The sequence below is a fragment of the Chiloscyllium plagiosum genome, unplaced genomic scaffold, assembly GCF_037043375.1.
Source record: "Chiloscyllium plagiosum isolate Xiang-an unplaced genomic scaffold, Cpla_swu_hap1 HiC_scaffold_32, whole genome shotgun sequence".
Lineage (NCBI taxonomy): Eukaryota > Metazoa > Chordata > Chondrichthyes > Orectolobiformes > Hemiscylliidae > Chiloscyllium > Chiloscyllium plagiosum.
Genome location: NW_028270170.1, coordinates 53757187 through 53774703, shown reverse-complemented (window position 1 = coordinate 53774703; position 17517 = coordinate 53757187). Strand labels below are relative to the sequence as shown.

Below are 17517 nucleotides of genomic sequence, written 5' to 3'. Positions count from 1 at the left end.
AGCTATAAGGCAGGACAAGCAGAGTAGTAAGCTCAGGATTGCTACCGGTGCCATAGGCTAGTGAGGCCAGGAACAGAGAGCGAGTGCAGATGAACATGTGGTTGCAGAGCTGGTGTAGGGGGGATGTTTACGAGAACTCTTTGGGAGGGTTTAAACTAGCTTGGCAGGTGTTTAGGAACATTAGCTATGGCTCTGAAGATGATGCAGCTAGTGAACAACCAGGTACAGCATTCGGAGAGTCTGTGAGGAAGGGTAAACAGTTGATAACATAAAGTTGCAGTCAGTGTGATGAGTTGAAGTGTGTCGACTTTAATGCAAGACATATCAGGAATAAGGGTGATGAACTTAGAGCATAGATTAGTACTTGGAACTATGATGTTGTGGCCATTACAGAGACTTGGACATTACAAGGGCAGGAATGGTTGTTGCATTTCCCAGGGTTTACTTGCTTCAAAAGGAATGGGAGTTTGGGGGGAGGTAAGAGAGGTGAGGGAGTGGCATTAAAATCAGGGATAGTATCACAGCTGCAGAAAGGGAGGTTGTGAAGGAGGGTTAATCTACAGAGTCAGTATTGACGTCAGAAACAGGAAAGGAGCAGTAACTGTGTTGGGAGTTTTCTATAGAACACCCAATAGCAACAGAGACACAGAGGAGCAGATTGGGAGGGAGACTTTGGAAAGGTGCACAAGTAACAAGGTTGTTATCATGCGTGACTTTAACTTCCCCAATATTGATTGCAATCTCCTTAGTTCAAATAATTTAGATAGAGCAGTTTTTGTCAGACGTGTCCAAATAGGTTGACTAGAGGGGAGGCCATATTGAATTTGGTCCTTGGAACGAACCATGCCGGGTGTCAGATCTTTCAGTGGGAATGCAGTTTGGTGATAGGGATCACAACTCCTTGACCTTTACTATAGTCACAGAGAGGGATAAGAGCAGGCAGTATGGGAAACTATTTAATTAGGGAAGGGGGAATTACACTGTCATTAGGCAGGAACTGGGGCACCTAAATTGGGAACAGATGTTTTCAGGGAAGTGCATGTGGAGGTTGTTTAGGAAGCACTTGCTGATAGTGCTGGATAGGTTTGTTCCACTGAGGCAAGAAAGAAATTATAAGGTGAAGGAACCTTTAGTGACAAGTGATGTTGAACATCTAGTCAAGAGGAAGAAGAAATCTTACTTAAGGTTGAGGAGGCAATGATCAGACAGGGCTCAAGAGAGTTACAATGTAGCCAGGAAAAAACTGAATAATGGACTTAGCAGACCTGGAAGGGGGCGTAAAAAAGCTTTAGCACGTAGGATTAAGGAAAACATTAATGTATTCTACACTTATATGAGGAACAAGAGGATGGCCAGAGTGATCAGGGATAAAGGAGCGAACTTGCGCCTGGAGTTAGAGGGGGTAGAGGAGGGCCTTAATTAATACGCTGCTTCTGCATTCACAACTAAGAAGGACCTTGATATTTGTGAGCACAGCGTGAAACAGGCTGATACGCGCAAACAGGTTGATATTAAGAAGGAGGATGTGCTGGAAATTTTGAAAACCATACGGATAGACAGGTCCCCTGGGCCAGTCATGAGATACCCAAGGTTATTACAGGAAGTGAGGAATGAGATTGCTGTGCCTTTGGTGATGATCTTCGCATCCTCACTGTCCACCAGAGTAGTGCCAGATGTTAACAAGTTTTGAGAAGATTTGTAGCTCAGGTTGAGGTTCAGCGAGAAAACCTACATCCAGTGCCAGATGATTGGAGGATGGCAAATGTTCAAGAAAGGGAGTAGGGATAATCCTGGGAATTACAGATCAGTCAGTCTGACTTCAGTGGTGGGCAAATTATTGAAGAGTATTCTGAGAGACAGGATTTATGATTATTTGGAAAAGCATAGCTTTATGAGAGATAGTCAGCTTGGCTTTGTGAAGGACAGGTCAGGCCTCACAAGCTTTATTGAATTCTCTGAGGATGCGATAAAGCACATTGTTGAAGGCAGAGCAGTAGATGTGGTGTACATGGATTTTAGCAAGGCATTTGAGAAGGATCCCCATGGTAGGTGCATTCAGAAAGAACGGAGGCATGAGATACAAGGAAATTTGGCTGTCTGGATACAGAATTTAATGGCCCACAGAAGACAGAAGGTGGTGGTAAATGGAAAGTATTCATGGTGACCAGTGGTATTCAGCAACCATCAGTTCTGGAATCTCTCTCCTTTGTGATGTGTATAAATAACTGGGATGAAGAAAGGAAAGAGTGAGTTAGTAAATTTGCCAATGATATGAAGGTTGGTGGAGTTGTGGATAGTGTGGAGGGCTGTTGTAGGTTGCAACAAAACATTGGCAGGATACAGAGCTGGGCTGATGGAGTTCAACCTAGAAAAGTGTGAAGTGATTTATTTTGGAAGGACAAATTTCAATACAGAATATAGGGTTAAAGGCAGGATTCTTAGCAATGTGGATGGATCTTGGAGTCCATATCCATAGATCCCTCAAAGTTGCCACCTAAGTTAATAGTCAAGATTAGAGTGGTGCTGGAAAAGCACAGCAGGTCAGACAGCACCCGAGGAGCAGGAAAATCAATGTTTCAGGAAAGAGCCCTTAATAAGGAACTGATTGAGTTTGATACTTTGCTAAGGTTGTTAAGAAGGCATATTTTGTGTTGGTTTTCATTACCAGGGGATTGAGTTTAAAAGCCGCAAAGTTATGCTGCAGCTCTATGAAGCCCTAGTTAGACCACACTTGGAATATTGTGTTCAGTTCTGGTTGTCTCATTATAGGAAGGATGTGGAAGCTTTAGAGAGGGTGCAGAGGAGATTTACCAGGATGCTGCCTGAACTGGAGGACATGTCTTCTGAAGAAAGGTTGAGGGAGCTAGGGCTTTTCTCATTGGAGTGAAGAAGGATGAGAGGTGACTTGATAGAGATGTACAAGATGATGAGGGGCATCGATAGAGTGGATAGTCAGAGATGTTTCTCACAGGGCAGAAATGACTATCCAAAAAGGGGTATAATTTTAAGGTGATTGGAGGAAGGTTTAGGGAGATGAAAGATTTTGGTTCTTCGCACAGAGTGTGGTGGGTGTGGGGAATGTACTGCCAGGGGGTGGTAGTAGAATCAGATACATTAAGGACATTTAAACGACTCTTGGATAGGCACATGGAAGATAGTAAAATGAAGGGTATGTACGCTCATTCGATCTCAGAGTTGGATAATAAGTCGGCACAACATCAAGGGCCAAAGGGCTTTTACTGTGGTGTGTGGTTTGATGTTCTATGTACCAAGGTTAGGCTTATGAGTCTATAATTCTCTGTTTCCCTCTACCTCCCTTTTTGAATTTTTGATTAATGTTAACTACCCTCCAGTCTCTGCGGCCTCTTCCAGAGTCAAGACAATCATAGACAGTAGACAATAGACAATAGGTGCAGGAGTAGGCCATTCTGCCCTTCGAGTCTGCACCACCATTCATTATGATCATGGCTGATCATCCTCAATCAGTATCCTGTTCCTGCCTTATCTCCATAATCCTTGATTCCATTATCTTTGAGAGCTCTATCCAACCCTTTCTTAAATGAATCCAGAGACTGGGCCTCCACTGCCTTCTGGGGCAGAGCATTCCACACACCCACCACTCTGTGGGTGAAGAAGTTTCTCCTCATCTCTGTCCTAAATGGCCTACACCTTATTTTTAAGCTGTATCATGGAAGATAACCACCAATGCATTTATTATTTCTCGAGTGACTTCCTGAAGTACTCTGGGATCTAGATTATCAGGTGGTGGGGATTTATTCGTCTTCAATCCACTCCATTTTCCCAGCACCATTTCTCCACTATTATTGACCTCTCACTAAATCTTCCATTCTTCAACATTTCTGATATCTGATTTGTATCTTCTATTGTGAAGACTGAACCAAAGTACCTATTCAGTTGCTCAGCTTTTTCTTTGACTCCTATTATACATCCCTACTGTTAAACCTGTAGGAGACCGATAGAAACTCTTAGTGTCAGGTGTTATGTACTCTGCAAGTTTACTTTGTGCTGTATTTTCCCCCTTCTTAATCAATCCCTCCATCCTTCTTTGATGAATTCTAAACTTTTCCCAATCCTCAGACCTTTTATGTTTCTTGGCCAATCTGTATGCTTCATCCTTGCATTGGATATTATCTCTAATTTCCTTTTCAAGCTATGGATTGGTCCTCTTACCAATTTTGCTTTCGCGCCAGACAGGAATAAACAGTTGTTGCTGTTACCCTGATCTGAAAAATGTGTTGCTGGAAAAGCGTAGCAGGGCAGGCAGCATCCAAGGAGCAGGAGAATCGATGTTTCAGGCATAAGCCCTTTTTCAGGATTCTCCTGCTCCTTGGATGCTGCCTGACCTGCTGCACTTTTCCAGCAACACAATTTTCAGCTCTGATCTCCAGCATCTGCAGTCCTCACTTTCTCCTAGCTGTTACCCTGATGCAATCTTTGAATGTTTGCCATTGCCTATTCACTGTAATTTCTTTAAGTAACTCTCCCCAAGCTGTTAAGATCAAGTCATTCCTCATACCTTCATTGTTTACTTTATTAAGATTCAGCAACCTTGGGTTTGAAACAACTCTCTGTCTTGATAAAAACATTCTATCGTGTTATGATCGCTCATCCGCAAGGGGTCTTCACAGCTAGTTTGGCAATGATTCCTTTCTCATTACACAGTACCCAGTCTAAGGTGGTCTGCTCTCTAGCTGGTTGCTCTGCATTCTGGTCAAGAAAGCCATCCCGTATACATTCCAGGAATTCCTCTGCTATGGCATTATGGTTAATTTGATTTGCCCAATCTATTTACAAATTAAAATCACCCACAATTACTGATCTCCTCTTATCTCATGCATCTCTAAATTCCTGTTGAATGGCATTCTCAATATTGCCACTGCAGTTTGGGAGTTTATATATGACACCCACTAATGCTTGCTGCACCTTGGTATTCCTCAGCTCTGCCCATACAGACTCCACGTTGTCAGAATTAATATCCCTTGTCACTATTGTGCTAACTGCCACTTTACCCAGTAATGCCACGCCACCACCTTTACCTTTGTCCCTGTTCTTCATATATGCTGAATACTTTGGGACATTCAGGACCTTCGGGTGACCATCCTCCAAGGTGGACTTCGGGACAGGCAGCAGAGAAAAGTGGCCGAGCAGAGGCTGATAGCTAAGTTCGGTACCCATAGGGATGGCCTCAACCAGGACCTTGGGTTCATGTCACATTACAGGTGATCACCATTGCACTACACACACACACACAGAGATTCCTACACACACACACACTCTCACATACACACGGACGCAGGTACACACAGACACGCACACAGACACCCACACACACCCTTATAGACACACACACTCCCAAACTCACACATGCACCCCCTCACAGACACTCTGCACTCACTACACACACACACTCACATACTTTCTCACACTCACAACCCCCACCCCACACAGACACACACACACACAGACAGACAAAGACCCACATGCACACATATATTTTGTGGGGTGAATTTGTACTTGCAGAGTTACATTGTACTTTGCTCAAAAACTGCACACATTCATGTAGAACTCTGAGCTCAAAAACTGCATGAATTTATGTAAAACTCTGTTATCTCACTTTTTAGATTAGAATCAATCTAAACATCATGGCATAGACAGAGAACACAGGGGGCCAAAACCTTTAACATATTGTCGAGCTATCACCAATTGTTACAGTTAACCCGAGAATGCAACTTTAAAAAAAAGGTTTTGTGATTTACACATGAAAGAAGTGAAACGATCACTATATTCTAACAGATGAAAGGCTTAACAGACAATCAATTTTTCAATGTATAATTTCAGTTACATCACACTGTAAATTTTTGCTATAAATTGTGTGTTACGATTGAGCCCTCCACTATCACCTGATGAAGGAGCGTCGCTCCGAAAGCTAGTGTGCTTCCAATTAAACCTGTTGGACTATAACCTGGTGTTGTGTGATTTTTAACTTTGTACACCCCAGTCCAACACCAGCATCTCCAAATCATAATCTAATAAGGCTCTGGTCAAACCACATTTAGAGTATTGCAAGCAATTTTGCACCCTATACCTCAGGAAAGATGTACTGTCCTTGGAGCAGGTCCAGAGGAGGTTCACAGGAATGATCCCAGGAACAAAGGGCTTAACGTATTCAGAATGTTTGAGGACTCTGGGACTATATTCAATGGAGTTTAGAAGGATGAGGGGGATCTGATTGAAACTTTCATAATACTGAAAGACCTGGACAGAGTGGATGTTAGGAAGGTGTTTCCATTGGCAGGAGGGAAGAAAAGCTGAAGGTACAGCCCTTCAAGTAAAGAGAAGACCTTTTAGAATGGAGATAAGGAGAAACTTCTTCAGTCAAAGAATGGTAAATCTGTGGAATTCATTGCCACAGATGGCTGTAGAGGTCAGATCATTGAGCATATTTACACAGAGATAGGTAAGTTCTTGATTGCCAAGGGGATCAAAGGTCACTGAGAGAAACCTGGAAAATGGTTTTGAAAAACCTATCAGCCCTGATTGAATGGCAGAGCAGACTCGATGGGCTGAAAGGTCTAATTTCTGTTCCTATAGCTTATGGTCTTAGGGTCTTAAGGATGCTTGTCAGACTGAACTAATGGCCTCAGGAGTCGGTGTTGGGTCCACTGCTGTTTGTTATCTATATCAATGATTTGGATGAGAACGTACAAAGCATGATTAGTAAGTTTGCAGATGACACTAAAATAGGCAGTATCATGGACACTGAGGATGGCTATCAGAAATTGCAGCAAAATCTTGATCAGCTGGGAAAGTAAGCCAAGAAAGGGCAAATGAAGTTTAATGTAGATAAGTGTGAGGTCTTGCATTTTGAAAAGTCAAATCAAGGCAGAATTTTCATGATGAATGGGAGGGCCTTAAGTAGTGTAATGGAACAAAGGGACCTTGGACTTCCGGTGCACGGTTCTCTGAAAGTGGAGTCCCAGATAGACATGGCAGTGAAGGAGGCTTTTGGCACACTGGCCTTCATCAGTCAGGGCAGTGAATATAGAATTTGGGAAGTTATGTTGTAGTTGAGCAGGACGTTGGTGAGGCTGCACTTGGAGTATCGTGTTCAGTTTTGGTCACCTTGCTCCAGGAAGCAGGTTATTAAACTGGAAAGAGTGCAGAAGAAATTTACAAGGATATTGCCAGGACTCAATGGTCTGAATTATAGGGAGAGGTTGGACAAGCTGGATTTATTTTCTTTAGAGAGTAGGAAATTGAGGGAGCATCTTATAGAAGTGTATAAGATCATTAGCGGCATGGAGAGGCTGAATGCACTCAGTCTTTTTCCAAGGGTTGGGGAATCGAGGACTAGAGGGGGTCAGTTTAAGGTGTCAGTGGAAAGAATAAAAAAGAATCCAAGGGGCAACTTTTTTACATAGAGGGTGGTATGTATATGGAATCAGCTGCCAGTGGAAGTGGTTGAGGTGGGTATATTAATAACATTTTGAACAATAATATGAATAGGAAAGGTTAAAAAGATATGGGCCAAGTGCAGGGAAATGGGTTTAGCGTGCATGGACATTTTGGTTGGCAAGGACCAGTTTGGATCAAAGGGACTGTCTCCATGCTGTAGGACTCTTTGACTCTATTGTTACACATTCCCCAAATATTCACCTCAAATTCTATCAACATATGGTCAATGATGGACAACTATTTGGACAGCCCTAGGTCCTCCCATGAAATCATGGGGTTAACCAAACACATTGATCAGCCGTGCTTAGGATCTTACAAGGCATCATATTCATTCATATATTGACAGGTTTGCTCCTTCCCAGACACTTGTCAGCTATATCACGTTAATTGCCAATAAATTGGAAACTAGTTAACACCAATAATTTTTCATATTCTGTCATATGATTTATAATCCCCAATATCCCTAATGTAGGAAATAAAATAGGGTGCTAATTTCTACCAGTTAATACATAACACGTGGTGTCAGTTCCAATATAAACTTAGTTAATATATAAAGTTAAATCATTAAACTTTCTGCCATAGTTGTTTTACAAAGCTGACACGTTGGGCAGCAACTTCTTTCTCACTTGACCTTGGAAGTTCAAACAACACAGCTTGCAGCTGCATTTGCAACTTGTTCAGTTCACATGTTTTAAGTGGGTTTTAAACGAAAGTTTTATCATTGAATAAACCTGACTGTTTCTGGTCAAAATACTTTCATTCTAGTTTTCTTTATGAAATACATCATTGATGAGGGTGAAATTTATTCACTTTCACAGCTGGATCAAGTCATTTAAAGGAAGTTATTTGGATTTTTAAGGTGCAACATGACATGATCTTATTCTCACCTGTATCTTGCAAATGTTCTCTGTCATTATCCTCTTGAGCTTTGAGTGCAAGGATCTGTTCCAATTTTTTTACATCTTGCACTTAAGCTGTTCATTCAGTTGTGAAGGTGCAATTGCTTATTTCTTTGAGGTCATAATGACTGTTTTACCTTTTGACCACACCACACCTCCCCCCATCCCCCCACCATCACCCCACCGTGCTATCCATTCCTTTCATGAGGTAATTTGGTTATGCCATTTCGCTGCTTTCTTCCCACATGACAGAGCAGAAATTTTCTTTGCTGCTTATAGCTATTTACTTAAAGGAATTCAATTACATCCCTATATGTTGATTTGTTGTTTGCATTTCTAATTTACAATTTCCAAAAACATTTGAAGTACTATCGGATCAGACTTTTCCTTCTATGTTTTACTAAAGAATAATTTTGAGACTGTCAATACTCCCTATCTGTCTCTAATCTTGGTTTTTACAAGGTCGCTCCTAATCAAAAGTGTCTATGTGCTTCGAGCTGCCTGTATATAGAAATCTAAATAAATTCCCTGATATCTAATGCACTCAAAATGGAGCTACCAGTATTGTACAATATATATCAGTGATGTTTCAATATATACACTATTCTGCCTTTTCTGACTTGAGATCCTGATTCCACAGGAACAGTCATTGTCTTATCCAGTGATTCTCTATGAAGGTCACAAGTCTGACTGCAAAAGTCTGCTATATTCAGCTGCCCCTTTGTATGGCCGTCTTATATCAGCTAATAAATGCGGGTGGCCATTTTGCGTCACCTTCATCCAACTCAGAAGAATAAAATGAGGCAATGGGCTGAGCATGTCAATGATTGTTGTGCTGTTTCCCTTTTTCTGCCACAGGGACCTTAATTCTGTTACAGCACAAGGTAAACCCTCCTGCCTAATTAAACCAGTAACACAGACAAGATTTATCCCATGCAGTAATCTTTGAAAATTAGAGGCCAAGAACTAGTTAAAGTAAAAGTAACAACTTTATTTCTTAAAGTATAACAGAGAATAATTAACTAACAACTATTTACAACTCCTTTCTCTAACCTATCTTTTACTCTTCCCTCTCCAATACAAGTCCGATAAAACACCCGATTAAGATTTACAAATCAAACCTTCATATCTCAAAACCAGGCAGCTTTCTCTATATTCCAGTCTTTTTTTCTTCTTGGATATTCTGCTTCACAGATTACTGATCGATAAAGGTACCTTTATGAGAGCTATTTTATGTAGTCTTTTTCCATGCTTGTGGCTGGGCAGTTCCCTTCCCAACTGTTCAATTTTCCCCGGTCTAATACCCCCAAAGCATCAGATTGCCGTTTGGTAATTTTTCTGGTTTTAATTTAAACTGATTGGCCTAATTCAAATCTGTTTTAGTCTTCAGGCAACCAGCTACACTAGCTACCCCAGTAGGTGAACAACATGTTACATTGTGTCTTATTAAGAACACTTGGTGCTGTCACTGCTAGTTTTTAACTCTCTTAAAGTTACAGTACATATCTTCATAACAACTCCATGTTTTCTGAGCCAACATACTTACCCAGTTTCTTAACCATTGTGTCTAGTGGGCAAATATTTGAAGATCATACTGTTCAAAGCTGAATAATAATGTTACAAAACAGAGGGATACATCAGTTATACTGAAAGAGGGTTAGTGAAATCAAAACCCAGTTTTAATATATTCTCCATTTCTGTGTAACCAGATGAGTTTGACAGTATTGACTTCAAACAACTGAAGAATTTAACATTTTATTGAGCAAGTTGACATCATTCTTGACAGACAGAGGAGCCTCTCATCATTTTTAATGAGTGTGTCCATTAGCAATTTCTTCTGTGATTCAGTTGTTGGCTGTCAGTTGATTCAGTGATTGCACCATTAAATTGGAAACATATAAGGCCCTGATTCCATTTTTCTCTCAGTGGGATTTAAAATTGATAAATTGCATAAATAATGTAACTGGATATTTTAAGGCATTGTTAAACTGGTCTCGGAACTTGGACTGAGTCACCATATAAATAAAGGTGTTTATGCAACAACTTAAACTCCGCAGCATGGATCCAACTTGTCGAAAGATATATTCAGAATCATTGTAATCACCAGGATCTATCTCTGTAACAGTATAGTATAGGAACTCTAAAACAAATGGTAACCACAGAATTATAAAACTGCCTGATATGGAGAAGAGTAAAATTATAGACTTGCGTCTGTTCTCTATCTCTGGATCATGGGTATTCTTGCTGTTGCTTTGACCCTTCAGTCCTTTGCGAACTCGACTGACCACTAAAATGTGTTGAACTGTTGTGATATTGAGCAACAAAATTAAAGTGAATGGGAGCAGTGGTGTTAAAATGGTATCAAACCAGTCGAAGCCCACCCATCGTGGATCAGTTAAATAGCTTGGATTTCCATAGCAAAACCAAGGTATATTGTTGATTATCTCTCCTGGTTCAAATATGAAGTAAAAGGGGATGTTCTTGAAACAGAGAAGAATGCCACTTGATGCCAGAACTGCAATGGCAATTCGCTCTGTGCAATATTTAACTTTCATCCTCTGACAACAAATTGTGACAAATCGATCAAAGGTGAAAGTAACCGTGAACCACACAGAACAGTCAGTTGCCGCACGACTACCCACAAAAATACAACTGCATACAGGAGTGATGTCCAGAAATGATCCAGGGAAAAAGTAATAACTGATCCGATAGAGTATCACATCAGCAATGATGACGAGTAAATCTGCTACCGCCATGGACACCAGGTAATTAGAAGTGCATTTTGAGAGGCCACATTTTCCCTGCGACAGAATAGCAATTGCCACTAGATTAACTGGAAGAAATAAAAGAGTAAGCAAGTTGGAAATTAGTGACAGATTTCTGTGACTGTATCTGATTCCCTCAGTGATGTGCATGTTTTTGGCAAGCAAATTGTTGCAATTGTCACACAGGTTATTACTTTGTAACAATAAAAAGTGAACTATACATATTTGCAAACAGCCCATGAGCAGTAATGGATATGTGGACATTTACCAAATTTTCTTTTATGTTATGAGTCATTCAATTTAATTATAAACATATTTTTATGGAATGATATATCATAATTATATGACATCTCTATCATACAAGAATGCGCATTGAGGAATGAGCCTGCACATGTGACCAAAGTTTTGGTGCGGTGCATTTTGGGAACAGTGATCATAATTCCATAAATTTTATGATATTAATGCGAATGGATAAGATTGGCCATCATGTGACATTGTTAAATTAATGGCAGAGTAATTCCAACATTATTAGACAGGAACTAGAAAAATTAGTTTGTGGGTAGTTATTTGAAGGTAAATCCACAGCCAGAATGTGGGAGTATTTTAAAGGACATTTGACCATAATTCAGGACCAAAATATTCCTGAGAGGATCAAAGATAAGAATGGTAATATTTGGGAACTTTGCAACAAACATGATCTTGATAGGATAGTCAAAAAGTAATAAGTAGTTTATATAAGTTAAGAAAACTGTAATCAGGTTAAAATGGTATCAAGCCGAATTTAAATAAAGTGGAAAACAGCATAAGCATAAAGGAGAGTGGAAACAAGCAAGGTTAAGTAGAATCCTAAGAAATTGTATATGTATCAGGAGCAAGAATCTACAAAAGAAAAACTGGATTTCTTCAAGGGCAGAGGACTGAATATTTTCCTTGGAGCCAGAGGAAGTGTATGAGGGCCTGAATGAATATTTTACATTGGTTTTTATCAATGAGAAGGACATGAATGATAGCAAGATTATGGAAGACGGTGTTGGTCTCAAGAAGGAGGAGCTGTTGAGTGTCTTGAAAACATTAAGGTAAGGTAGGTAAGACCCCAGCACCTGAAGGAACTTGTCCAAGAACACCAATGGATGAGAATGCTGTGGACTTAGCAGAGACAGTTGTACCTTATTCTGTGAGGTCACAGAAGACTAGAAAACAGCCAATATTTTTATTTGTTTAAGAAGAGCATCCGGAATATTCCAGAAAATTATAGGATGGTGAGTCCTACATCAATACCAGGGAAATTATTGGAGAAGATTCTTAAGGACAAAATGTGCTCAGATATGGAGATGAATTGACTTATTGGAGAGAATCTGCATTTTTTTTCCAATGGATGTCTTGTCTCACATATTTGATTGAGTCTTTGAGCCAGTGATATAGATAATTGATGAGGCGAGGGCAGTGGATGTTGCCTATATGGATTTTACTAAAGCATTTGACAAAGTCATTCATGGTAAGCTGGTCAAGAATATAAAGTAACATGGGATTCACAGTGACTTGGCAATTTGGAATCAAACCTCATTTAATAATAGATGCTGGGGATCATTTTGGATGTGTGTTATTTTGACTGGAGGGCTGTGATCAATGGTATCCAACATAGAGCAGTACTGGGAGCTGTGCTATTTGTAAAATGATTTTTGGAATAAAGTGCAAGAGATCTGATTAGTATGTTTGCAAACAATACAAAAATTACTGGAGTTGTGGACAGTGAGGAAGGTTGTCAAAGGATACACCAGGGTATAGATAAATTGAGAGGGTTGAGTGGGAAACTGACAGATGGAATTTAATCTGGGCAAATGTGATGTGATGCATTTTGTGAGGGGAAACGCAAGAGGCAAGTATAAAGTAAATGGAAGCACCATTAGGAGTATTGACAATCAGATGGATGTTGAGGTGCAAGTCCACAGCATCTTGAAACTGACAACGCAAGTGAATAAGGTGGTAAAGAATGTATAAAGCATGCTTGATTTCAAGAGTCTGGATATTGAGTATAAATGTTAATGAGTCATGTTGCAGTTGTACAAAACTTCAGTTCAGCTATGTTTAGATTATTGTATACAGTTGTGGTCACTGGACTGAAGGAAGAAATGGAGGATTTGCAGAGTTTGGAAATGTAGTTTACCAGGATGTTGCCTGTTTGCAGTGTATTAGGTGTAAGGAGCGGTTGGAAAAACTTTTTTTTGTGTGAGAACATGGAGGCTTAAAAAGTATGAGAAGCATGGGTAGGGTGGATAGCAGAGTCTTTATTTCCCAGGGTGGAAACTTCAAATGCTAAGGACAGAGGTTTAAGGTGGGAGAGGAAAATTTAAAGGAGATGTGCGGGGAAATCTTTTTGCACAGAGGGCAGTAGGTGCCTGGAACATGCTAATGGTAAAGTGGTAGAAGCTGCTAAAATAGCAACCTTTACGAGTCATTTAAAAAGATGAACATACAAGTAATTGAGTGATATGGATTTTGCGCACTCAAATGAAATTAGTTCAGATTAACATCTTATTCCACACAGATATCCTAGGCTGAAGGTCTTGTCACTGTGCTGCACTGTTCATTATTTTATGTTCAAAGACAGTCATACATACCTGCGTGCTAGACAGAAAAAGAAAATGAATTTAACTGTGTTGCAAATCAATTGAGCTATGTTAATTTGTGTCACATTCATTTTGGGAATTTGAGATTTGATCTTAACCAAACATACACGAGTTTGTGTCGCCCTTCACCATGTAAATGCTGCTAAATATTAATCTTGTGAGAAAGCTAAACATGTGAGAAAGTCAAATTTTCAGTTCGGGCAGATGATTCTATATTATTTTCCATTGTGACCAATTATAATACTTGTACTTTAGCAAAGGTAGAATGACAAGAAAGCAATATTTATTACATCATCACTGATTCTGATTTATTCCGATCATCACATCATTTGGTTCATGAATTTAGATATCACTATAGTTAACTTACAACCCAATTCAGGGGTAGTTAATTTGCCTGAATGTGAAGGCAAAATGCTCAGAACCAAGGCACGTTGGACACTAGTGTGCTTTGAAAGTGCATTGATGCAAACATTTGCAATTACAGACAATTGAGGATCCTTTGATACTCCAAATGTTCCTCAAATACAGATCTTACAGTAAACTGCAGATTTACCTGCCGAACTTTGAGTCAGAAATTCTAGAAGCATGCAATCTTTGATCAGAATTAAAAATTATACAACACCAGGTAATTATCCAACAGGTTTATTTAGAAGTACTTCCAAATAACTATAACCCAGTGTTGTGTGATTTTTTTAACTTTGTTACCTCAGTCCAACACTGTCATGTCCTCATTATCTTTGATGAGGTTCTCTGATCCCCCGTACACAATGTAAACCTCCTCATTCAATCACCCCACATCTCTTTGTGAACAATTACTCTTCCTGTCAGAGATACTCTGATAATGCCATGTCCTCTATGCACACCATAATTAGGCTGCTCCCCACACAGAGTCGTGAAGCTGTGCAATTTGCCGTTCACATATTGTGTGATTTCAAGAAGTAGTTGGATATAGCAAATGAGACTAAAAAAGATGCAATCTCATCTGTGCAAACAGTGAACAGGCTATTGATCTGAATGTTAAACCATGGTTGAGTGGTGGAGTTGACTCAAATGTCCCAATGGAAAACCTACTCCCCTATTTTCTATCTTCCTTTGTATCACAGACAAAAGTAGAAAATGCCTTAAACTCTGTAAAGATATATTGCTCACCATTATCAATTAAAGCTCCTGTCACCAAATGTGATATATCAACCATCTGCACTGCCAACGCAGCAATTAACCCCTCTACCTCATTCGTCCATATTATGGGATTATCCAGCCTAGTCTACCTCAGACTCACATCGAGCATTACTGTTATGCCACACTATACAATCACGTGCTTCCCGTCATTCCAAAGTAAGTTAGCAGCAATTCCCCAACCAACATCCCATCTCCCACTCCCACCACCAGAATTCATAAGCTGATGTACACTGTTAACTATCCCTTTTAATATAACACAGAGCAATTGTAACGAAACTCAACCCTGCGCGTATAACAACAGAGGTAAAAAAGAGGTTTTAAAATAAGATTTTCTTACAAAACTGCAAAAGTTGCAGGATTCTTTGATTTCCTTTGAACAATTAATTAAAAGCACAGGGTGTTCTATGCCAAATCACAATGGCAACTTATGTAGGGGATAAGCTGAAAAACGCATCGCATTTTCATTTACAAAGCGGAAAGCAGACGCGACAAGTGAAAGGGATTTATTCAGACTGTCCGTAAGTGGGAAGTTATTCCCCATCAGGTCCAGCACCATTCTTCATATATAACAAGGAATCAGAAAGCAGAAGTAAGAACTCAAACTTTTCAGATAATTCCAAATTGAAAGTGCCATTATTAGGGAAGAGAAATTAAAGTGCGCATTCCAATAGAATAACACTTTATTGTTGATAATATTGTGTATAATAAATATTCAAATGATAAATTAATCAAAACTCAACGCGACATAAGGCATTTGTTTGTAGAAGAATCTTAGTAATTGTACGTTGTCAAGTCTTAATTTGTTGGAGGTGTACAGTTGCCACAATTATGGATTAAAAATAATTTGAAGCTCAGATAGACCGGGGTCTACAAACTGAAAAAGGTCAATAGAGTCCTCCCCTTGAGGAATGATATTGAAAAAATAAGGAATAAATAAGGAAGTTTGTTAAAGTTAATATTCAAGAGTGTGGTGCTGGAAAAGCACAGCGAGTCAGGTAGCATCCGGGAAGCGGGAAAATCGATGTTTCAGGCATAAGCCCTTCATCAGAAAGGATTTTATAGGACATCACAACCACCTGATAAAAGAGCAGTGCTCCGAAAGCTAATACTTCAAATAAACCTGTTGGACTATAACCTGGTGTTGTGTGATTTTTAACTTTGTAGACCCCAGTCCAACACTGGCATCTCCAAATCATGACATATTTACACACACACTATCACGTGCACTCACCCCCACACACTCACATGCACACTCAACATATCGCTCCTACATGCGCACACATATAAGCTTATGACGTGATTGATTTTTGCAGCATTGTATTTTTTTTCAAAAACTGCATTAAGCCGTGTAAAACTCTGTAAAACTATACAGAGGGTTTGTCAGTCTGACAGAGCACTGGGACACAGACAGACTTCACATCAATTGTTTAAAAACCTGAGCTGTCTTGAGAATGCAATTTAAAAGAAGTGCTGGGATTTACATATTAAAGAACAGAAACCAGCATATCCCATTATAAAACATGAAAGGTTTAATCTAACATTGTTTACTGTATCACATCTCCCGGACACTGAACTCCTTTGGCTATAAATTCTGTGAGCATGATCTTAAGCTCCACAACCCTCTGATGAAGTGCGGTGCTCCGAAAGCTAGTGCTTCCAATTAAACCTGTTGGACTGTAACCTGGTGTTGTGTGATATTTTTAAAACTTTGTCCACCCCAGTCCAACACCGGCACCTCCAATTCATTGCATAAAATCAGTACACTTCCGACGGGGCCAGGCACTTAATGAACTACCGCTGTTGGCACTGCTGTCCACGTGGTCCCACTGAAAGTATTACAGACTGATTCTCTTAAACTGAGTTAGAATGGGCGATTTAAGGCCAGTGGCAATAAAGTAAAACTGCTGCTATAATTTGTCACATTCACTTATGATATTGAAAACACTATTTGGGTGTTTGTTAAACAGTGGTGATTAATGAGTACATAAAACAATCAGTCACAGACAAATCACAAAGTTTAACTCTTTCCGAAAATAGTTCAACTTCAGTAATTCGAGATACTTACCGGGAACGCCAATAACAGCAATGATTGCGAAGTATATTTTTCTGATACTGAAAATGATTTCACGCATGTCTATTTTTCTAATGCGATCTCCCTGGATGCTGCAAGGAATTTCACTTTATGTGCTTAATGTGAGACCTTGAATTTATAAGCTTTAATATTTCCACAGGGACTTGCATCATCTTCCTGCTCCTTCTCATTTCACACAATTAGGTTACAACACCAAATACAATTCATTTCATGATAATAACAACAAACGAAAAGACACTGGCAACATTCCACTTTAAAAAATGCAGACACTGCTCTCCCAGTAAAGAGGAAGATATTTTTCAAGCATTGAGTATAATTCAAGCATTGGGCGGCATGGTGGCACAGTGGTTAGCACTGCTGCCTCACAGCGCCAGAGACCCGGGTTCAGTTCCCGACTCAGGCGACTGACTGTGCGGAGTTTGCACATTCTCCCCGTGTCTGCGTGGGTTTCTTCCGGGTGCTCCGGTTTCCTCCCACAG

The 17517-nt window shown here is 39.9% G+C and overlaps 1 protein-coding gene across 1 annotated transcript; it reads right to left on the bottom strand.

Annotated features, from left to right (window-relative positions):
- Positions 1 to 10297: 10297 nt before the first annotated feature.
- LOC148141835 (putative G protein-coupled receptor 139) lies at positions 10298 to 17078 on the bottom strand. Its single transcript, XM_087977670.1, has 2 exons — positions 17012 to 17078; positions 10298 to 11208 (listed from the first exon to the last, which is right to left on the bottom strand). The coding sequence occupies exons 1-2, from the start codon at positions 17076 to 17078 to the stop codon at positions 10298 to 10300; spliced, it is 978 nt and encodes a 325-aa protein (XP_087833796.1).
- Positions 17079 to 17517: the final 439 nt, after the last annotated feature.